General features: G+C 48.8%; 2 protein-coding genes across 2 annotated transcripts; one reads left to right on the top strand and one right to left on the bottom strand.

Moving 5' to 3' along the window:
* Positions 1-6,488: 6,488 nt before the first annotated feature.
* Positions 6,489-8,102, bottom strand: LOC125344079 (SNW domain-containing protein 1-like). Its single transcript, XM_048336681.1, has one exon. The coding sequence runs from the start codon at positions 8,100-8,102 to the stop codon at positions 6,489-6,491; it is 1,614 nt and encodes a 537-aa protein (XP_048192638.1).
* Positions 8,103-15,596: 7,494 nt separating this feature from the next.
* On the top strand, positions 15,597-17,645 carry LOC125343371 (crooked neck-like protein 1). Its single transcript, XM_048335754.1, has one exon. The coding sequence runs from the start codon at positions 15,597-15,599 to the stop codon at positions 17,643-17,645; it is 2,049 nt and encodes a 682-aa protein (XP_048191711.1).
* The last annotated feature ends 6,191 nt before the right edge of the window (positions 17,646-23,836 follow it).

Consider the following 23,836-nt stretch of genomic DNA (forward strand, 5'->3'; position numbering starts at 1 on the left):
AAGGCCCAGGACTGGCAAAAAAAAAAAAAAAAAAACAACAAAAAAAAACAAAAGAGTCTACTGCTGAAATTCATTTTTGCATTCTGTAAAACCTATGTGCACAGTCTGTATGTCTGTGTAAATGTCATTTGTTAGTATGTCCATCTAGCTATATATCTGTGCTAAAACTCATCACATCTACTGAGTTTTGTCATTGCAGAATTCTGGCAAGTATTTGGTCAATTCTTGACAAGGTACAGGTAAGCTCTAGTCCCCTTGGTCTCTTTGTTGTTTTAATTGGAAATCAAAAAGGGCTTTTGTGGCAAAGACGCCTGGGATTGTAGTTCGAAGCCAGCCCAGGCAGAAAATCCCTCAAACTCCATCTCCCAACTAACCAGCGAAGAGCCAGGCTGGAAGCATGGCTGAAGAGACTTATCTCTTACCAGCCAAATGCTGGAAGTGGAGCTATGGCTCAAGTGGTAGAGGACTAGCCTTGAGCAGAAGTGCTCAGGGACAGTGCCCAGGCCCGGAGTTCAAACCCCGTGAATGCCAATGGGGGCAAGCCATCCCAGCAACAAGCACCTAGACCACTGGGACTCAGCCAGTTCCGGGAACAAGTATCATGGAGTGGAGTAAGAGGAGAATGATCGCATCCTAAATGGAGTCACTTTGTCTCGCCCTTTCAAAATTAATCAGAGCCGGGGGATCAAGAGATAGTAGCTTGTCCATCTAATGTCCATGCCTGAGTATAAGAACTGTCCAAGTCACCCAATTTTTAATTTTGTGCCCTAAACTCTTCCTTTTGCCTTAATATTTTTTTTTCCCAGCCCCTGCCTCATGAGACTTCTTCCAGGCTTCATTCAAGGACTGGCATCTACCACCAAGGGACCCTGCTGCTCGCTTTCTCCAGGAAGGGCCACATTTCTGCCTTTTACCCCTAATGCCTACGCTCCTTGCCAGCAGGAAGCAGCCAGAGAGAGTCTCCACCCTTCTTCATAACTATTAAAAGGCTGGAATGTAAGGTCCTCTCCCTGAGGGCTACATGCAGATACCCCCACCTCATTAAGTCTCCACCCAGTTACCTGGGTAACCAGCAGACCTGGAGGCAGTTACCTCCCCTTTCCCTGAGGTCACCTCCTAATCCACCTAGCCACACCCCTTGCCCCTGCCCTAAATAAAGCAGGGCTGGGTGGGGGTCGCTCTCTCTCCCTCTCTCTCTCCCTTCTCTCAGGCCATCGATCATCTTGGCCACAGGCGAGCAGTTCAGTAATAAATGTTCTCTCCTGCCTGAATACCATGTGGCATTCTCCTTTACTGGCTACCTACTTTAAAAGACCTAACAAAGACCACTTCCTTTTGTGTGCCATTAGTAGTCACAGGGATGATCTTTTGTGTAAGAATGGCTGCTTATCAATGAAGTTTCTCCAATCACAATGAGTGCCAGGAGCCAAATGGCTGTCATATTGTAACATGAATAATCTATAGGGCTAATTGAAAAGAATGGTTGGTGTCTGTGATACCTCATCCATGCAGGTTGGTTAGTTCTGATATCCTGTTTGGCAGTACATCTTACCCTTCATTGAAAATCACCCACCCATAACCTTCTTGTAATGTACATTTTGTGATTTAGGAGCCGAGCACCCCCAACAGCCCTGCTCACGTCAGTTACCCCCTTGCTAATCACTATATAAGCTGCTGTGTAAAAATAAAGTTTGAGACCTTGATCAGAATCCTGTCTTGGTCTCCTTCCTTATGTCTGGTTTGTCTCTCATTCAGGTCAATTCCCCCTCGGGCTCCTGTTGACAAAACCCCGCGGGCCTGGGCAAATGAGGACAATGTTCACAGTCTGGAAATGTGCTAGCCAGTGAAACTTTCTCCTACTGTGCTGTTGGACTTTGGAGTGGGGAAAAGAAGGTCTTGTTTAGGGGAAATGTTTGTATTCAAATGGTTGATTCAAATCACACACACACACACACACACACACACACACAAGCACATGCAAATAAATAAATGAATCAATCAATCAATAAACACTTTTCAAAAGAGCTGCTGAATCACAAGCCCCTGTGTCCCAGGGAAGTTGGAGATTGATCTGATCCACAAGGTTTGCAAGGACCCCTCCCTTGGGGATGCCAAGTGAGAAAATCTGGCCAGGCTCCAAGGAGAGAGTGCCTGGCCCTGAAGAAGATGACCTTCGGCCAACAGCTCTACAACCAGCTTCTTGGGGCCCTGCTCTGAGACCAGGACTTGGATCTCATGGAAAAGTTCCTGACCTGTTCCCTGGGGAGTCTGATGAAAAGATGGCCTCAAGCAGGAGTTTTCCCATGAGACACCTCCCTCCCACCCCTACCTGCCCCCCTCCCACGCCTTCTTCGCAGCCATAGAGCCTTCCTTTTTCCCCACAGGGCCTGCCTGTTCTGAGTGGCACACGCTGAAGCACCCCACCAGCCCTGGGTTCTAGGTTACAGCCAGCTGGGGGACAAGACCTGAAGGAGACTGGCTTGAATCTCACCACCACAACCTGAGGGGCCTTAGCTGGGGCCCCGGGCTTTAGCCTCCACCTGTGAATTTCCAGCCACCCAACCTCAAGCAGACTTGGCTCCTCCATCCAGAGCCACCTTTGGCCACCACACCTGACTCAGAACACTTCCTCTGAGCCTTTCCATATTTTCTTTCCCTCCATTTTGATTTTTAGGCTTGTAGAATTAAACGACTGTTTTCTTGTGGGAGGCAAAATAAAGAAAATAAAATGGAATAAACTCTTTCCTGCCTGAAACATGCGGTGGTCTCCTTTCAGCGATCCTCTCATGAGCGAATCCATCAACCAGGCCCACAGGGTTGGGCTTCTTTATATTTACTCAGGGCACATTAAAAGGGGAGCTGGGAAGATTAGCCATTATCCACCTTGACACATGAATGCAGGAATACATTGCCCCAAGTGCTGTGTGTATCCTAGCCATTTCTTTCTATATATGGAAGATAACTCGGTACAATCAACTAGGTACAACCTGATAGGATTACTTAGTTCATGTACAGTGCTTAATCATTGACCATGGTGGATATCAGCGCTCGGAAAACTGCATAAGAGACTTTAGATAGAAACATCCTTTTATTGTACTTGGTTTGGTACCTAGGAAGGGATTGCCACAACCACATCAGGTGTGTATTTATTTAGAAGCTACTAGGAAAACGCCACAGTGCTTTGAACAAGTCAGGGAGAGGCAGATCCAAGGGAACAACTCTGCCCAACTGGAGATTAAGCATGGAAGTAGTATTGGCAACATTAACCCTGCTCATTCTATCATAGGTCTTCATTGTAAGCAGCTGTGAGGCTTTTTTAATGTCATACCTGACAGGTCCTTGCCCTGTTCCTGGTTGACTTGAGTGAGAAGCTGTGACCCAAACATGGCTTCTGCTCATCATTGGCCAGCCGTGTGCAAGTCCAGACCTGCTTACCCTACAGCCCCAACAGGTACCTGACTGCTGCCCCCAGTCAAGAGCTGAACGAGACCAGTCAACTTAAGGAAGCATTAGGAAGAACAATTTTTGGTTTTGAGGTGTAATCGGGCTTGCTTGCCAAACTAGCAGTAGTGAGACTGAGGCAAGAGGAGTGAGAGCTTGAAGCCAGTCTGGATCACATTGCTAAATGTTAAAAAAAAAAAAAAAAAAAGGAAAGAAATCTTTTTTTCTGTTACTGTTGTTTCAAATCACCAAATTCTCAGTATTTGATGGGCAGCAGGTCAAAGGTGGTCACTAATGATTAGGATGTGGCTACTAGAACAAGCTGTCAACCCATATCTTCTTGTCTTGTTACACTGTGTTAGTGTCTGTGTGGGTGGCAGGAGAGGCAGAAGGCCAGATTCAAAGCTAGCCAGCTAGGTGGGCACTGGTGGCTCATGCCTGTAATACAGGATATCCAGGAGGCTGAGATCTGCGCATGGGGGTTCACAGTCAACCTAGGTAGGAAAGTTCATGAGACTCATACCTCTAATGAAATTCTCAGAAAAAGCAGGAAGTTAGATCTTTGGCTGAGAGGCAGAAAATTAGCCTTGAGCCAATTGAATCTCAGGGACAGTGCCCCAGGCCTGAATTCAAGACCCAGGGCTGGAACCAGATTACATGCATATCCAATAAATATACCCAGCAATGTTCCTCGCTCTGCCTAGGAAAGTGTTCTTCCCACAGTAACAATGAGCACAGTCTGCCCCCTGTTGGCCCCAGGGGATTGGCTCCAGGACCATTTTGGCTACTAGAATGCTAGGATGCTTAAATCCTTTCTATAAAACAATGTGTGCTGGGCTCTGGAGGCTCCTACCTGTAAACTTATCTACCCAGAAGTCTGAGCTCTGAGGATCATGGTTGGAAGTCAGCCCAGGTAGGAAATTCCATGAGACTCTCATCTCCAGTAAACTGCTCAAAAATAACTAAAAGCTGCACCTCAGACTCAAGGACAGGGCCCAGGCCTCAATTCAAGTGCCAGGACTGGAAACCAACCCACAAAGCAAAATGAACCAGCAGATAGGTGGCCGGGCTACTCGAATGGCTCAAATCGCAGAGCAACAGCTGAACCATGTGCAATGCCTGATTTAAAGACCCAATGCTGTCACAAAACACATATACCCCATTAAAAAACAAAAACAGGGCTGGGATATAGATCAGTGGCAAAGCACCTGCCTAGCAAGTGCAACGACCTGGGTTTGATCCCTAGTACTAAAAATCAAAAGACAAAAAATCTTTAAAATCAAACAAACCCAAAACTAAAACAGAACCAAAACAAAGCAATAAGCAACATCCAATAAAACCCAGAGAAACAAACACAAAAACCAAACAGTTGGTACAAAGATTTGCTTTACTGTGTGGACATAATTTGTGGGAATGAAAAATACTAGAGTGACAACAGCCATAGCAGTTAACGTGGCTGAATCACATTATTGACTCAAGTACCAGACTGTCTTTTCCCACTCTCCCCCTATCCTGGACTTGAGGGACTACTAGGGCAATGCTCCCTTCCCATAGCCTGGTGGTAGCTCGGTGCCTGCATCCTTCTTTCACATTCTTTCCCTTCTTCCTCAAAGGTTTTCTTCTCTCACAGCCTTCACTTCACATCCACCCATCCTTTCCATCTCAAACCTTCTCTTTTCCCCCAACACTACCTCCTGTCTACTCTCTCCTTCACCTGCACCTTTCTAATCACATCTATCCTTCCCCTCTTTCTCCAACCTTTCTTTCCTCTTCACCCATCCCTTTTTGAATCACTCTTTTCTTTCCCTTCCACCCTCCTTTCCTATGTATCATTCCATTCATCCTTCCTTTTCTGCTCTACACTTCACTTCCCCTCCAAACTTCCAAGCTCCCACCACACTTCTCCTCAGCTTCCATCTTCCCCTTCATCCTCTACCGTTCCTGTCACCTTCTACCCTTCCCATCTGCCTCCATTGTCCCTTCTGTCTGTAAGGTCCTCTCCCTGAGGGCTACATGCAGATGCCTCCACCTCATTAAGTCTCCATCCAGTTACCTGGGTAACCAGCAGACCTGGAGGAAGTTACCTCCCCTTTCCCTGAGGTCACCTCCTAATCCACCTGGCCACACCCCTTGCCCCTGCCCTAAATAAAGCAGGGCTGGGTGGGGGTCGCGCTCTCTCTCTCTCTCTCCCTTCTCTCTGGCCATGGATCATCTTGGCCACAGGCCAGCAGTTCAGTAATAAATGTTCTCTCCTGCCTGAATACCGTGTGGCATTCTCCTTTACCAGCTACCTACTTTAAAAACCTAACACTGTCTCTATCCTTAACCATCTGTCTTTCTATTCTACTTCAACACTACCCTAGGCCTTCTGTGCTTCTCTTATCCCCACACTCGTTCATTCTCTCATAAGTCTGATATCAGCGCCTGAAAGGGCTTGTGAAGTTTGCTCTGGGAGAGATGACTGAGGATGATCTTCTTGATGGCAGGGATGTTCTCACTTGTGGTCCTATAAACCTTGTGGATCAGATCAGTTTCCAACTTCCTGGGGACATAAGGTCTTGTGAGTCAGCAACTCTCCAAAATGAGTTTATTCATTTATTGATTCATTCATTTACTTACATAGGCATTTATTTATTTGTATGTGTGTTTTCAATCAATACAAACAGTTGCCCGAAACAACACCTCCTTTTCCCCACTTCAAAGTCAAACAGAACAGTAGGGGAAAGTTTCCCTTGCTAGCACATTTCCAGCCTGTGAACATCCTCCTCATTGCCATTGGGGTTACTTCATTGATAAGCAGCCATTCTTACACAAAAGATCACCCCTGTGACTCCGAATGGCATACAAACGGAAGTGGCTTTGATTGTGGAGTTGGGCAGGGAGAGGGAGGGTATGTTCTCTAAGTGCCACATGGTGGCAGAAGCACCTGCAAACCTGGAAACTGGTTCCCAGATTTGGATTTCTTCTGACCATCTACACAGTGTACCCCCAGGAATGGCACCATCAGGGTTGTGGACCAAGTTCACCGAGGGGGAAGAAAGGAGTATCTATGCCTTCCTCCTCTTCTTGCCTCCATGCTCCTGTTCCAGGGCTTGGCTCCTCTCCGAGGGTCTTTTTGAGCCGCCTTGCCGCTTTGCTTCTTGCAGAAACTTGTCCAAACCAAAAGGATCTTCCTCAAACTCAACAGGTCCTTCTAATCTTCCCTGCCTCTGTTCTGAATCGGAAAACTCTTTGCATGGAAAGAACCTGTGGGTCTCCATTCTGGCTTCTAGGTCGTTGCCATACATGTCCTTGTCCAGATCTGGCCTGGGCCTATAGATAGTATGGGCCATGGGTTCAGCCCCTCTCCAGGAGTGGCCATAAAGGTTGTAAAAGTCATCTTCTCCACCGGCAAAGCCACTGTCCATACCCTTGGGCTGCTTGAAGAGCCTTGGGTCATAATACTGACCTTCATTGGAGGTTCCAGGATTGGGGACACTGAGAGCAATGACTTCAGTGATATCTCGTTGCTCAATATGCTGTCGTTTCCACGTCCTCTTCGGAGCTGCCCTGTAAAGATTGCGGTCACACCGCCTGTCTTTCTGCCTCTCCTGTCGGATCCCTGCCCTCTCCTGTGGCTCCCCATCCTCTCTGTGCACTCGGGCTTTGCTCCCAGCTCTGCTCTCCCTGGTTCTTTGGGCCAGCTCTCTCAGTCTCTCCTCATGTTTCTGTTTTGCTTTGTGAGCCATCTTCCTCTCCACTTGGGCCCGGGCATCGACAGCCTCCCGAGCCTTACGGTCAGCAATATAGAGAGCTTGGGCCAGCTTAGCAAAGGTATCCTTGATGCACACCGCCTGGAGTCCTCTCGCACCAGTGGCCAGACGCTTGTCTAGTGGAATTGTATAACCCTTTGCATTTTTCCAGTTGGAAATGCAAGGGGGGATCTTCCACTCTTGTTGTTCCTTCACAGTCATCCGTCGACTTGGGGACCGCAGCACAGGTACAGGAGGAGAAGGCGGTGGCCGGGGAATCTTCTGATTGATCTTGAATCTCGGAGGCTCCATGGGATCTTTCTGCATGTCCACCACCCGAATCACCCTCTGCTTAGCCCCTGAGTTCCATGCCTCTCCTTGTTGAGAGGGCGTGTATCGCACATACTGAGCAGGGGCCGGTCTCTCAGCTTCTCCAGCCGGCATGGCTGCAGCAACCTTCTGCCACACAAGCTTCTCTAAGGCTGCCCGAGTCTTTGCTGTGGTCTCTTGAATGGCCTCTTGGTCGGGTCTCCGCAGGTCTGGATCCTCTGCATTGGTCACCTCCTTTGGGACCAGGTCAGCGTGCTGGCTGTAAATGACCCTGGCTTTTGGCTGTCCTTGTCGAGCAATTGCTTGGTATTGGAGTCGCCCTCGGAAATCGACCTGAATGGCCAGTGCATTGGCCCTTGTTTTCCCGCGACCCATATCCAGCGGCCACTGGGCCACAGGGATCTCTGGGAACGCGCCTCCGTCTCCAAAGTCCTCTAAGCAGCAGGGTGTCCAGCCTTTGCGGAGCCCATATGGGGGAGGTTCTCTGCGGGAGGAGGCCAGGGAGGCCTGCCAGGGTCCGTGACATCTAGCCTTCTCTCTGGCTTCAGTTTGGTTCTGAGATAGCCCAGTGGGCGCAGGCAAGCATGCGGTGAGCACCATCTCCTCAGGGGAAAGAGTGGGTTGAGGAGGGGCCCGCCAGCAAGATCAAACTTCCTGCTTGCTCAGGTGAGACTGCCACGGGACTGGCCAAGCTTAGGGTTGGAGAAGCCTATATAGGGGAAGGCAGGGAGGAGGTGTGGCCAGAGCAGATGGGGAAAGGGCCTCAGAGCCTAGGGGACCTCTCACTTTCTGAAGGAGAGGTGGCCAGGGTGGGTGAGGGCGTGGTCGGTCCGTCTGGGTAGAGGGGAAGTGGCCTCAGTGCCTGGGGCCCTTTGGCTGACTCACAGTCAAGGGATGGTCCCTTGGAGGTAATTGGTTGGTTATGCTCGGGTGATTTGGCATAAGGCCTATCATGCTTTCCTTCTGAAAGGGGAGGAGTTGAGGGGCCCTTCCCCAGAGAGAGGGAACATTGCACTCCATTGTCTCTGTGCTTCAGAAGGGCCACCCATTCTCTCTGGCTCCTTCCTGGTCACTCAGGGGCATGGAGTTTAGGGGGAGAAGGACCAGAAGAATGCAGCAGTTACCGTCCCATGGTAGTAAATGTGCACATGGGTCTACGCAGAGGAGTCTGGATGCAGGGGCTGCACAAGAAGAGAGCTGAGAGTCTAGTGGAGAATGAGAACTCCTGTTCCACTTGGTGTTTCCCCTGGTGGCAACAGGAGTTTGATCCAAGATAAGGGCCGGCATTGGAGCAATGGGGAGGGGTGTGGGCTGATTGGATTTGACATGATAATTCCATTTTCTGTGGGAAGGTGGGTAATCCGCTCACCTCCTGACCTCTCCTGAAAGTGTCCTTGTCTAGCGGTTACCAATTGCAGATGTTTCCTTCACACGGTGGAGTCCCCAACTCTACCCTTGTTTAGGGAAAGAATTTTCTTTTCCTTTGCACTAATTTGGGCTAGTAGGGGTTACGTGCCAAGCTGCATGGGTGCGCAGATTTTTGGAATGATGAAGTGTCCTTTTAGACACAATTTTCCGGAGCAGGGCTGGTGCCTTCTGCTTGTTCCTGCTTGCAGGCTGCAAAGTTCAGATAACAGTAAATAACAGGACGTGGGTTTGTCCTTGTATGCTGGAGGGAGAGGGGCTCAGGTAACTTCCTACTCAAGGGGGGCTGGTATGGACTGGCCTCTTTCATCCTCAGTAAATATAGAGAAGCCAGGCCAGGTGGTTGGCTTCCCTTGTGAAAGGTTCCCTGAGAGGAGACAGACCACCCCGTCCATGGTTCTGTAATGGGGAGACCAGATCTGCCCAGTGCCATCAATAGCTGTGGAGGGACTTCAGGTTGACTCCAGCTCTGATTAGAGCAGAAGCCAACTCCACCTCCATTAAGCCCTCCCCCACCCTATTCAGGGAAGCTCCCTTTACTATGTAGATTGACTACCTGAGGCCTGGGAGCTTCAAGGGAACCTGTGTCCTCCTCTTTATTATGATAAGTTATGTAGATTAACCACCTGAGGCTTGGGAGCTTCAAGGAAACCAGCTATGAATAGGCATATCCGCCTGCATCATGTGTGCCCCGCCAAATCCATGCATCAATTCTAACTAGAATGATAGGTTAGTTCAAATGAATATTATGAGACAGACTGTAACTCTATTGGCCACCTGCGTGCGGCCTAGCATGCTCTGTAAGTGTTGTATCTTCATTGGTCACCTGCGTGTGACAAGTTTGTCTGTGATGTTTGCCTTATAACCAGGCTGGAAGGCCACACGGGGGCGGTCCCAGCTCCCGAGTCTGGGCCGCCCAGGTGTGTACAAGCCCAGCTCCCGAGTCTGGGCTCCACACGTGGTTGGCAGTTTCGGACCCCGAGTCCGGGCTGCGACCAAGGCCTGTCGGTTCACTTTTTGTTCACTTTTTACTTCCCCAATAAAACTGTCTTTTTGTCACCTTGTAGCTGGAGACTGTGTGGTGGACTCTTGGGGGAACCAGGAATCCCCTCCCTTGGGGGGAACTCTGTTTCATTGTAGCGAACCCCCACTCTACTTCAGTTCAGGCAGCAATCAGTTTATTTCATTTCATTTTTACCTCCCACGAGGAAATATTCATTGAATTGCACAAGTTCACAGATCACACTCTAAACTGAAAAGAATCATTAAGAGGAAGCGAGCCACGTCAGCTGGGTTTCTTGGTTGAAGGCGGCTCTGGATAGAGGAGCCCCATCTGGAGGGGCCTGGGTTTTGGAGCTTCACAGCCAGGGGCTGAATCTGGGGCCCAAGGCTGATGCCCCCTGATGTGTGGTGGCAGGTGCAAGGCCTTGTCCTCCAGCACTCCTGTGCAAGTTGGCTGTGGCGTAGACTACCCTGAAGGCCTATGCGATAGTGGCGAGTATGGGGTAGTGGCGAGCTGCACTTCTGTTGCTTGGTCTAGGCAGACCTCATGCTGAACATGAAAATATTGGTGGGTGCCTAGGAGGACTCCTAGAAAGAATCATGGTGGAGGCTGTCCAACAAGTTCACCTACTCCTCTGAGAATATGTCAAGAATTTTTTCTTGAGATCTAACCACTGTACCCAAGTCACCTTTGCACAGAGTCAACAAGCTAAGGGGCCTAGAGTTCTGCAGGGGATGGTCTACCCTGGTCGTTTCATCTCTGTGTTAACAGTATGGCTCTTAAGTTTAATCAGGGAACATGAGCGTATATGAAAATTAACTCAACCCCCACCTCTCCTTCTTGTCAGGTTTGCCAGCACTCACTAGCTAGTCAGGGACTCAGATCAAGCAAAGCACTTCCAGGTTGAGCAGGGGTGGATTCTTAGCTTTTACTGATCATGCTTCCACACCTCCTCCCTGAATCACATGAGAGATGGTAGAGAAGAGACCTGACTACATCAATCCTTGAGGAGCCCGAACAGCCAGTGCACCTCCATATTGTAGCTTGGGCCTGACTGGGCCCTGAAACTTCCTGGAATAACTGCAGAACATGTCAGTGTGAAGCCTGCACAAAATGCAGTCTAAAATAATCAAGGTAGCCAGAGAGAATTCATTTGACCAGAGGTCAGTTAAAGTTAGGATGCTTTAGCAATTGTTTGTAAGATGCTTCACTGCCTTGCTTGATAATTGTGCTGTGTACTGGAATATCAGCAGATAAATATTTGAAATGCCAGGTGCTCCACCAGGCAATCAAGTTACTGCCCCAATAAGTAACTAATGTATACATAGCAGGAGGGGACTGGCACCAAAAGTCCCTTGTAGCATCCCCCACTAACAGTCTCGAGGTCCATAACTGGTGAAGGCTGACCCCAGATGTCTTTTGCAAAATTTGACTGTCTTGCTGTTAAGCGACAATGCCCCAGCTAATCAGGAACATAGAAGGATAGAAAATGCGACTCTGAATGACTGCCTTGTTTCCAAGAGTGTGTTGTGTTTGTGCTTCTGACACCACTAGAGAACATATCCTCCCTCTCCCTGGCCAACCCCACAGTCAAGACCACTTCCTTTTGTGTGCCATTAGTAGCCACAGGGGTGATCTTTTGTGTAAGAATTGCTGCTTATCAATGAAGTAGCCCCAAACACAATGAGGAGGATATTCACAGCCTGAAAATGTGCTAGAAAATAAAATTTAACCCTACTGTGCTTGTCCCAGCCAGCTGGGTTTTGTCAACAGGAACCCGAGGGGGAGTGGACCTGAATGAGAGACAAATCAGACACCAGGAAGGAGACCAAGACAGGATTCTGATCAAGGTCTCAAACTTTATTTTTTGCACAGCCGCTTATATAGTGATTAAAAATGGTAGCTAACGTAAGCAGGGCTGTTAGGCTGCTAGGTTACTAAACTACAAGATGTACGTTACAAGAAGGTTATGGGTGGGTGATTTTCAATGAAGGGTAGGTAGTATGTACTGCCAAAGAGGATATCAAGACTGACCAACCTGCATGGATGAGATATCACAGAAACCAAACATTCTTTTCAGTTAAGCACTATAGGTTTTTTCATGTAACAATATGACTGCCATTTGGTTCCCGTCACTGTGCTGTTTGACTTTGGAGTGGAGAATGAAGGTCTTGTCTAGGGCAACTGTATTCATTCAAAACACACATGCAAATGAATATCTACGTAAGTAAATGAATGAATGAATGAATCAATCAATCAATCAATCAATTCTTTTGGGAGAGCTGCTGACTCATCTGTCCAGGCTCCAATGAGAGAGTGCCTGGCCCTGAAGAAGATGACCTTCAGCCAACAGCTCTACAACCAGCTCCGGAAACACTTGGGGCCCTGCTCTCAGACCAGGACTTGGATCTCATGAAAAAGTTCTTGACCTGGGGAGTCTGATGAACATGGAAGATGGCCTCAAGCAGGAGTTTTTCCATGACACACTTTCCCCCATCCCCCAACCCAACACTGCTATAGACCCTTCCTTGTTCTCCACATAGCCTGCCTATTTGGAGTGGCAGGCCCTGAAGCACTCCACCAGCCCTTGGGTCCAGGTTACAGCCAGCATGGGGAGGAGACCTGAAGGAGACCAGCTTGCACCTCACCACCACAAACCACGGGGCCTCAGCTGACAGCCAAGGGCCCAGGCTTTAACCTCCAGCTCTGAAATTCCAGCCACCCAGCCTCATCCAACTCAGCTCCTCCACCTTCGGCTACCATACCTGACTCAGAATGCTTCCTCTGAGCCTTTCCATGTTTTCTTTCCCTACATTTTCATTTGTAAGCTTGTAGAGTTAAATGATTATTTCCTTGTGGAAGGCAAAATAAAGAAACTAAAATGAAATAAACTCTATCCTGCCTCAAGCATGTGGCAGTCTCCTTTCTGCAAACCTTCCATGGGGGAACCCACCAACCAGGCCCAGAGGGTTCAGCTTCTTCATATTACCGAGGACACCTTAGAGGGGCCTCAGGAGTTTAGTGATTATCCACCTTGACACATAAATGCAGGAACACATTGTCCTAAGCGCTATGTGTATCATAGTCATTTCTATATGGAAGATATCTAGGAACAATCGACTATTTGATAGGATTACCTAGTTCATGTACAGTGCTGAACCATTCAGACACCTGAAGCTGTTAGAACAACCACATAACAGAATTTGAATGCACACATGCTTTCATTGTACTTGGTTGGATACCTAGGGAGGGATTGCCACAACCACAACAGGGGTGTATTTATTTAAAAGCGACTAGGAAAATGCCACAGTGCTTTGACCAAGTCGGGGACAGGCAGATCAGAGGGAACAACTCTGCCCTACTGGAGATTAGGCAAGGAAGTAGTGTTGGCAACATTAATCATGCTCATTCCATCATAGGTCTTCATTGTAAGGAGGTGGGAGGCTTTCTTCTTTTATCTCACACCTGACAGGTCCTGGTTGACTTGAGTGAGGAGCTATGCTCATCATTGGCCAGCCTTGGGCATGTCCAGACCTGCTTAGCCTATAGCCCTAGAAGGTACCTGACTGCCACCCCAAGGCAAGAGCCGAGAAAGACCAGTCAACATAGGGAAACATGAGGAAGAACAATTTTTTGTTTTGAGGAATAGTCAGGCTTGCTTGCCATGCTAGCACGAGTGAGACTGAGGCAAGAGGAGTGAGAGCTTGAGGCCAGCCTAGAGCACACTGCTAAACGTTAAAAATAATATTTTTTCTCTTATTGTTGTGTCAAATCACAAAATTCTCAGTATTTGATGGGCAGCAGGTCAAAAGTGTTCACTAACGATTAGGATGTGGCTGCTAGTACAAGCTGTCAAGCCATCTCTTCTTGTCTTGGTACACTGTGTTAGTTTCTGGGTGGGTGGCAGAAGAAGGCAGAAGGCAAGATTCAAAGCTAGCCAGCTAGCTGGGCACTGGTAGCTCATGCCTGTAATACAGGATATCCAGGAGGCTAAGATCTGCGCATTGGTGTCCAAAGCCAAACTGGGGAGGAAAGCTCAAGAGACTCTTCACTCCAATGAAATATTCAGAAAAGGCTGGAAGGCAGAAAATTAGCCTTGAGCAAGAAGAAGCTCAGGGACAGTGCCAGGGTCCTGAATTAAAGCCCCAGGACTGGAACCACAATACAAATATATCAAATAAATATACCCACCAAATTTCCTGGTTCTCCCTAGGAGGTGGACAATTGGAAAGTGTTCTTCCTACAGTTACAGTCAGCAAAGTCTGCCCCCTGTTGGCCACAGGGGATTGGCTCGAGGACCATTTTGGCCACCAGAATCCTAGGATGTTTAAGTCCTCCCAATGAAACAACCTGTGCAAGGCTCTGGAGGCTCCTACCTGTAAACTTATCTACACAGGAGGCTGAGCTCCGAGGATCATGGTTGGAAGCCAGCCCAGGTAGGAAAGTCTGTGAGACTCTCATCTCCAGTAAACTGCTCAAAAATAACTGAAAGCAGCACCTCAGGCTCAGGGAAAGGGCCTGGGCCCCAATTCAAGTGCCAGGACTAGAAACCAACCCACTAAGCAAAACGAACCAGCAGACAGGAAGCCAGGCTGGTGGTATGGCTCAAATGGCAGAGTACCAGCTGAGCCACATGCAAGGCCTTGAGTTAAAGCCACAGTGCTGCCACAAAACCCACATACCCCACCAAAAAACAAAACCCAAAACAAAGCCAATAAGCAACAGCCAATAAAACCTAGAGAAACAAACAGAAAACTAAACAGTTGCTACAAAGATTTGCTTTGCTGTGTAGACATAACTTGTAGGAATGGAAAACACCAGAGTGACAACAGCCATGGCACTTAAAGTGGCTGATATACTTTATGGGCTCAAGTCCCAGGCTGTCTGTTCCCACCCTCCCCCTATCCTGGACTTGAGAGGCTACTTGTGCAATGCTCCCTTTCCACGTAGCTCAGTGCCTGCTTCCCTTAGCCCATCAATCCACTCTGCGCCATGTCCATTTCTCTAGTGGGATATCTGGTGGGTCAAGTTCCATCTCATCCTTCTCCTTCAAGATATTCTTGCTGGGTCTCACTGGCTTAGGCTTCTGGATGATTGGTTTTCCATGAGCCTCCCTAACTATAAAGATTTTTGAAAGTTCGGTCTAGAAGGGAGCATGATGCCCTCCCCTCCCCTTCCCCTGCTCTCCTCCATAGGCTTTTGTTCAGACTCCCCCTGAGGGAATCATGTGATCACCGCTGTCCAGCTCCTGAGCATGAGTCAGCAAAGTGCCCCAGGCTTGGAGGTCACTTCCTGCTGCTCTGAGTCCACGCCCTCCTTCCCCCTGGTCCCGCCTCCTGTGCCCAGTGACAGGTTCCCTGGGTTCCAAGACAATTCCGGATCCACCCTGGCCACGCCTCCTCCTCACCCTCCCTTATATAATCCCTCTGCTCCACCTCAGGAGGCAAAGGCCTCTCAGCCAGCCCCCATCTCTTGCAGCTGGGCCAGCGGGCAGGCAGGCAGGCGAGTCGGCTGCTGTTTGTCTCTGCTAGGGCTCAGCTCTGCCCAGTGATTCTCTTTGTCTTGGGGACTCTTCGCAGTGTAGGAAAACTCTCCTGAACTTGGGCCGCTGACTGGGCTTCCAGTGCGTGCTGCGCGGGTGTCTCCGGGGCTCTCCTCCTGCAGACATGGCGGCCTCCTCCTCCGCCACAGCCGGGAAACAGAGGATTCCTCAAGCAGCCAAGGTCAAAAACAAAGCTGCAGCTCCCGTTCAGATCACTGCCGAGCAACTGCTCCGAGAAGCCAAAGAACGAGAGCTCGAACTTCGGCCGCCTCCGCCTGCACAGAGGATCGCGGACCAGGAAGAACTCAGTGACTACAAGCTGAGGAGAAGGAAGACTTTCGAAGACAACCTCAGGAAAAACAGGACTGTGCTGAGGAACTGGATCAAATACGCCAGATGGGAAGAAAGTCTAAAGGAGATTCAAAGGGCTCGGTCCATCTACGAGCGTGCTTTAGATGTGGACTATGGCAACATCCCCCTCTGGCTGAGCTACGCAGAAATGGAAATGAAGAATCGCCAGGTCAACCATGCCCGGAATGTGTGGGAGCGGGCCGTCACCACGCTGCCGCGAGTCAGCCAGTTCTGGTACAAGTACACGGCCATGGAGGAGATGCTGGGGAACATTGCCGGTGCCCGGCAGGTGTTTGAGCGCTGGATGGAATGGCAGCCCGAGGAGCAAGCCTGGCACGCCTACATTAACTTGGAGCTGAGATACAGAGAGGTGGAGCGGGCACGCACCATTTATCAACGATTTGTTCTTGTGCACCCGCACGTGAAGAACTGGATCAAATATGCCCGCTCCGAAGAGAAGCAGGCTGCCTTTGCCCATGCCCGCCAAGTGTATGAGAGAGCTGTGGAGTTCTTTGGAGAAGAACACATGGATGAACGCCTTTTCGTTGCGTTTGCCAAGTTTGAGGAAAACCAGAAAGAAGTGGAGAGGGCCCGAGTCATCTACAAGTATGCCTTGGACAGAATTCCCAAACACCGGGCCCAGGAGCTCTTGAAAAACTACACCATCTTTGAGAAGAAGTTTGGTGACAGGCCGGGTATTGAAGCTCTCATCGAGAGCAAATGCAGGGCCAAGTATGAAGCAGAAGTGAGGGCTAATCCGCTCAATTTCGATGCCTGGTTTGATTACTTGAGCCTGCTGGAAAGCCACGCAGAAGCGGAAACAGTGCGAGAGGTTTATGAGAGAGCCGTGGCCAATGTCCCCCCCAGTGAGGAGAAGAGGCACTGGAAGCGCTACATCTACCTCTGGGTCCGCTATGCGCTCTATGAAGAACTGGAGGCAAAGGATCCCGACAGGACCAGACAGGTGTATCAGGCCTCTTTGCAATTAATTCCTCACCGCAAGTTCACATTTGCCAAAATGTGGCTCTATTACGCCAAATTTGAAATACGACAGAAAAATGTACCATTTGCCAGGAGAGTTTTGGGGACTTCCCTGGGCAAATGTCCAAAGAACAAGTTGTTCAAAGGCTACATAGAGCTGGAACTGCAGCTGCGAGAATTCGACAGATGCCGGAAGCTTTACGAGAAGTGGCTGGAATTTGCACCTGAGAATTGTGCCTCGTGGATTCAGTTTGCGGAAGTAGAGACACTCCTTGGGGATCTGGAGAGAGCCCGGGCGATTTATGAGTTAGCCATCAGCCAGCCACGCTTAGACATGCCAGAGGTGCTTTGGAAATCGTACATCGACTTTGAAATGGAGCAGGAAGAAACGGAGAGACCACGAAACCTTTACCGACGCTTGCTCCAGCGCACGCAACACGTCAAAGTATGGATCAGCTGGGCTCGCTTTGAGTTGTCTACAGGAGAAGAAGGAAGTGTGGCTAGATGCAGACAGATCTATGAGGAGGCTAACCAAACCATGAGGAACTGTGAAGACAAGGAAGACAGGCTGCTGCTGCTGGAATCTTGGAGGAGCTTCGAAGATGAATTTGGGACAGTATCAGAGAAGGACCGAGTAAACAAACTCATGCCAAAGAAAGCCAAGAAGAGAAGAAAGGTCCAGACTGACTATGGGTCTGAGGCAGCCTGGGAAGAATACTATGACTATATCTTCCCAGAAGACGCAGCCGCCAACCTAGCTAACCTCAAGCTCCTGGCCATGGCCAAACATTGGAAGAAACAACAACAGGAGAAAGGAGGCTGCCGAGCAACGTGCTCATGAGGACATGAAGGAGAGTGCAGTTCCAACATTCCTGCAAAGCAAGAAGCATTGGGCATTGTGGTTCTCTTTGGTCTTGTGGTTTATAAACTTCCTTTGGGACTCTTCGCCCCTGGAACTTTACCTATCTTTCACTAGAAAGCTTTCAAAGCTTTGACGGGTATATTTGTTAATGGTTTCACAGAGACGTTTTGGATTAGTCAGGGGTGGGGAGTTTTGAGTGAAAGAATTTTTCACCACTGAATGAAAATCTAAAAGAGAAAGAAACTCTTCCCGAATAAGGCTGCTGAAGCTCTGCCAACTTGAGCAGCTGAGACACTGTCTCATGCTCACTGTACATCTTACACGCTGACATCTGGAGCTAAAAGGAGGGTTTTTTGGACAGTAGACATGCAGAATGAATCCTAGCTCCTCAGGAGACTGAGATGTGAGGATCGAGGTTCAACGCTAAGCCAGACAGGAAAGTGTGTGAGAGCCTTATCTCCAATCAACCACCAGAAAATTGGAAGTGGCACTGTGGCTCAAGTAGTAGAGTGCTAGCCTTGAGCTGATGAGCTCAGGGACAGCTGCCAGGTCCAGAGATCAAGTGCCATGACCGACACACATACACTCACACACACACACACACACACACACACACACACACACACGCACACAGAAAGAAAGAAAAGGCAAAGCTCCCATGGATGCTCTGAGGTTGAAGATCAAGCATAAAATTCCATGGGGACCACCTTCTCCTCCAGCACCGAGGAACATGATGTTGAAGGCAAGAAGAGGAGTTAGCAGTAGATACTCCTCTCTTCCCGCTCAGTGCACTTTGTCCAGAACCCTAATGACGCAAGTGAGGGGGGTACACTCTGTAAATGGTCAGCATGAAATCATATCTGGGTGCCAGCTCCCAGGGCTAATTTTCATTATAAGACATAGAAGGATTGAAAATATGGCTCTGAATGACTGCCTTTTTGCCAAGAGTGTGTTGTGTTAGTGCTTCTGCCACCATGTGGCACTTAGAGAACATACCATCCCTCTCCCTGCCCAACCCCACAGTCAAGACCACTTCCTTTTGTGTGCCATTAGTAGTCACAGGGGTGATCTTTTGAATAAGAATGGCTGCTTATCAATGAAGTAACACCAATCACAATGAGGAGGATGTTCTCAGTGTGAAAATGTGCTAGCAAGTGAAACTTTCCCCTGCTGTGCTGTTAGACTTTGGAGTGGGGAAAAGATGGTCTTGTTTAGGGGAACTGTTTGTATTCAAATGGTTGATTCAAATCACACATGCAAATAAATACATAACAACCTATGTAAGTAAATGAATGAATCAGTCAATAAATGCTTTTTGAAAGATCTGCTGACTCACAAGCCCCTGTGTCCCAGGGAAGTTGGAAATTGATCTGATCCACAAGGTTTGCAAGGACCCCTCCCTTGGGGATGCCAAGTGAGAAAATCTGGCCAGGCTCCAAGGACAGAGTGCCTGGCCCTGAAGAAGATGACCTTCAGCCAATGGCTCTACAACCAGCTCCGGAAACCCCTTGGGGCCCTGCTCTCAGACCAGGACTTGGATCTCATGGGAAAGTTCCTGACCTGTTCCCTGGGAGTCTGATGGCCTCAAGCAGTACTTGTTCCATGAGACACCTCCCCCTCCCCTGCAACTCCTCACCCTCTACCCCAGCCATAGAGCCTTCCTTTTTCCCCACAGGGCCTGCCTTTTCTGAATGGCACACGCGGAAGCACCCACCAGCCCTGGGGTCTAGGTTACAGCCAGCCAGAGGATAAGACCTGAAGGAGACCGGCTTGCACCTCACCACCACAAACTAGGGGGCCTTAGCTCGGGGCTGGGGCTTCAGCCTCCAGCTATGATGTTCCAGCCACCCAGATTCATGCAGACTTGGCTCCTCCAACCAGAGCCGCCTTCAACCACCACACCTGACTCAGTACACTTCCTCTGCATCCTTCCATGTTTTCTTTCTTTACATTTTGATTTGTAAGCTTATAGAATTAAATGACTGTTTCCTTGCGGAAGGCAAAGTAAAAAAAATAAAATTAAATAAAATATTTCATGCCTGAAACATGCGGTGGTCTCCTTTCAGTGATTTTCTCATGAGGGAATCTATCACCCAGGCCCAGAGGGTTGGGCTTCTTTATTTTTACTCAGGGCACATTAAAGAGGAGCTGGGGAGATTACCCATAATCCACCTTACACATGAATGCAGGAATACATTGTCCCAAGTGCTTTGTGTATCCTAGTCCTTTCTTTCTATATAGAAGATATCTAGGTACAATCAATTAACTAATAGGATTACTTAGTTCATGTAGAGTGCTGACCCATTGACCAGGGTGGACATCGGCGCTCAGACAACCACATAAGAGACTTTAGATGGACACCACATGCTTTTATTGTACTTGGTTGGGTACCTAGGAAGGGATTGCCACAACCACAGCAGGTGTGTATTTATTTAGAAGCTACTAGGAAAATGCCACAGTGCTTTGACCAATTCGGGGAGAGGCATATCCGAGGAAACAACTCTGCCCAACTGGAGATTAATTAAGCAAGGAAGTAGTGTTGGCAACATTAACCCTGCTCATTCCATCTTAGGTCTTCACTGTATGCTGCTGGGAGGCTTTCTTCTTTTATGTCCCATCTGACAGGTACTTGCCCTGTGCCTGGTTGACTTGAGTGAGGAGCTGAGACCCAAACATGGCTTCTGCTCATCATTGGCCAGCTCTGTGCATGTCCAGACCTGCTTACCCTACAGCCCCAGGAGGCACCTGACTGCTGCTCCAAGGCAAGTGCTGAGTAAGACCAGTCTTACCAGTGACATAATGGAAGTGGCTGCAGCCTCAGAACTCATTATACAAGAGAATGCAACTTTAGACAATGGTAGCAACACAGAGGGTACAGGTAGCCCAATTTAGGAGATTGGGGAATTGTCAGAACCAACTCCTGCTCTTCATAACATTGACATTTCCCTAAGTGGCCTCTGGACAAGGAGGTCAGCATCTATAAGCCCCAATGGTCAAGTAAGGCTCTCGAGTGTGGAAGAATACACAGATGATGCTAAATTATGCTTGGAATGAATAAACACCCTATGTAGAATGAAGATGAATCTTAGTCTCATTTGCTTAGCCTAGCAGGCAGTGTTGAGAGGGGCAGAGAATTGGATGATTGGAAGAACATTTGAACAAGACACTTCCCATTAAATTCCAAACCTTAACAAAAGCACCAAGGTTGGTGGTGTAAACCCATCTATTTTTCATGCTCCCGATCTCAGACCCAAAAAGTCAGTATCAGTGGTAATATAGAATAGAAAATGGATAAAAGCTTAATAACAGCTAGATTAATATTGCAGAAGGAGCCAGGACAGAAGTGAGTGATGGAGGTGAGAGATAGCATGGCTTTCCCAGGTGTGGTCTGTCTGGAAAGATGCAATGGGCAGACAGGCTTCAAGGGATGGGCGGGTTCTGGGTGGGGCTCTGGGAACTTCAGCAGTAGGATGAGGGAGAAGATTAAGGGGAGAGTCCTCTTTTCCATTCTGGCCCCAGTTTTGCTGTGTGACCTGGACACTTGATATTACTTCTCTTAGCCTCATAAGGGCTCATACACCTGTTGTCCCATGTTAGGCTAGTTCAGGTCATTCGCACATTGCTATGATCAGTTTGGTATTTAAAGCTGGAGGAAAGCTTAGGAGAGGTGAGTCATAAAATCAGTGTAAATAACAAGAGTCTTCATAGCCTGGCTCACTTCAACTCCTGACCTACCCCTTAGACTGCATCATTCCTTGTGGCCCTTCCTCAAGCTGCAGTTGGTTTAGTCCTCTCCTACCTGTTCCCTTCCATTCCTCTTTGGAGTCCTTTTTCTGAAATTTAGGTGTCCTCGGAGGAAACCCTGGGGCCAGAAAGCATTCTCTAGAGACTGCAAGCCCAGGATAGACCCGAAAGTCATACTAGAGGGTCAGTCTTCAAGGCTTGTGGCAAAGCAGGAGCACCCAACCTGGCCATGACTTCCCTAGGGCCAGAATGCTACAGGGCTGGGAGCCCAGCATGATCAGGGTAAGCCATGCTTGGGCCCCCAAATCTCCTGGGTTTTTGCTCTGTTCTACCTCCACGGGTTGGTGGCAAGCTCAGGAGGGAAACCAAGAATCTCACCAGATTCCTTATGATTCCATCCCAGCTCTGCAGATGGCCCAGATGGCCCCATGGAATGGGGACAAGTCCCACAGCCCTTAGCCTCATGCCAGGGTTTCTACAAACAACTTTGCAGAACAACAGTTCAGTGAGGCATTTGGGATTTGAAATGCCACATGCTTAATTAAGGTTGAATTAGGATTCCCACATTCATTTGCTGGGTGACTTTAGGTAACTTGCTAAACCTTTCTGAGTCTTTGTTTTTGTTTGGTTTCTTCTTAAATGAGGTGAATTCTTTCTCTTGGAATTTTTGAGAGGATTCAATGTGATGGTAAAAGAACAAACTTGCCAGGTTGGAATCCTGCTACCCCTGCCCACAGCATACCTTTCTGTGGGTGGAATTCAGCTATGGGCTAAGGCCCACCACTGGGCCAAACTGCTTAAGGCCAAGAAGCCTCTTGGCTCCATCGGTGTCATTGTGAGAAGCTTTCATAGAATGACTACAGTAAGGGCTGTGGTCTCTAGACCTGCAGGGTCCCCATCTTTGAGTTCTAGTGGTGGCCTGACTTAGGCTACCTATACTTTTTATGTGCTAAGCTGCCTGGCCTTTGTCATAGACTAAAAGTCCAGACCCCAGATGTGGGAATGACCCCATCCTCATGTGGAGCTGATGGCAGGCTCACTGTCTACCTCATCCAGCACTCCAGCTGCCCGGGGGCAGCCTCCCTCCACAGCTGAAATAGATGGGCCAGGGACTATACCTTCTAGGGCGTGACCCCTGCTGATTGTAAGTCAAACTGATGCCTGGGCTCAGGTGACCCATCAATGGAATTTCTTTTGCCAGAACCCAAAATAGACACACTTTGACTATTTCAATTTTGTTTTGCCAGTCCTGGGGCTTGAACTCAGTGTCTGAGCACTGTCCCTGAGCTTCTTTGGCTCAAGGCTAGCACTCCATCACTTGAGCCATAATACCTCTTCTGGTGTATTCTCTTCTTGTGGAACTGAGAAATCAATCCCAGGGCTTTGGGCATGCTAGGCAAGTAATCTACCACTAAGCACATTCCCAGATCACTATTTCCAATTTTGACAGCTGTTAAACCTCAGCATCTTACTGGACTCTAGTGGATCTTACCTCGAATCCTAGCTAATCAGGAGGCTGAGATCTAAGAATTGCGGTTTGAAGCTAGCCTGGGCAGGAAAGCCCATGAGACGCTTAGATCCAGTGAAATACCAAAAAAGCCAGAAGTGTAGCTGTAGCTCAAGTGGTACAGTGCTAGCACTGAGCACAAAAGCTCAGGCCAGCCCCAGGCCCTGAGGTCAAGTCCCTGCACATCCACACACATGCACACACACACACACACACACACACACACACACACACACACACACACACATCAGGATCTTTTGCAGAGCAAATATGCATTTCCATTTCTTCCTGACAGGCTAGTGGGGCAGGAATCCACATGGTAATGTTTGCTAATGTCCAATGGCCATCCCTTATTCTAGGTAGGATACCGTCTGCACAGCTTCGCATCCAGCTGGCTCCATTCACAGTGTATTACTGCCTGTCTACAGAAGCTTTGAGGACACAGTTCTGTGTGCCCGAGTTCCCTCTGCTTTCTGCACGCTTAGTCACTGCTTGAAAGGCATGGAGGACCTTTCTCCATGATCCAGTCCTTTGTCTGGTTTCTGGTGGCCTCAAAGCCCTCTGTCAGCTTCTTAGTCAGGCTCCTCCCTGTGTCCTGGCTGCTTTGAGGTGGCATGGCCTGGCAGGTGTAAGAGGGCACTGCCAGTCACGTGGGTGGTGAATTTGGGACTAAGCATACACTTCTGTCTTAGACTTTGGGGCAGAGACACTAAGGAAGAACTAAGTTAGCCCTGATGGGAATCTGAGGCCTATTGTTCCTCTGGGGATGGAATGAAGCAACTAGGTAAGATGAGCAGAGCACTGATACCCTACCCTGCTACCTCAGCCAGAGCTACCTCAGAGCTTCTCCCAAGTCCTGGGAATCCTGTTTTGGGGGAGAGGGGTGAGCAGGACCCAAGCTTGCACACTTGAGGAGTAA

Source organism: Perognathus longimembris, chromosome 2 (assembly GCF_023159225.1).
Source record: "Perognathus longimembris pacificus isolate PPM17 chromosome 2, ASM2315922v1, whole genome shotgun sequence".
Lineage (NCBI taxonomy): Eukaryota > Metazoa > Chordata > Mammalia > Rodentia > Heteromyidae > Perognathus > Perognathus longimembris.

Coding starts and splice junctions, on each gene's coding strand:
- LOC125344079 (XM_048336681.1), bottom strand. CDS start 8,102: ATGGTGCTCACCGCATGCTTGCCTGCGCCCACTGGGCTATCTCAGAAC.
- LOC125343371 (XM_048335754.1), top strand. CDS start 15,597: ATGGCGGCCTCCTCCTCCGCCACAGCCGGGAAACAGAGGATTCCTCAA.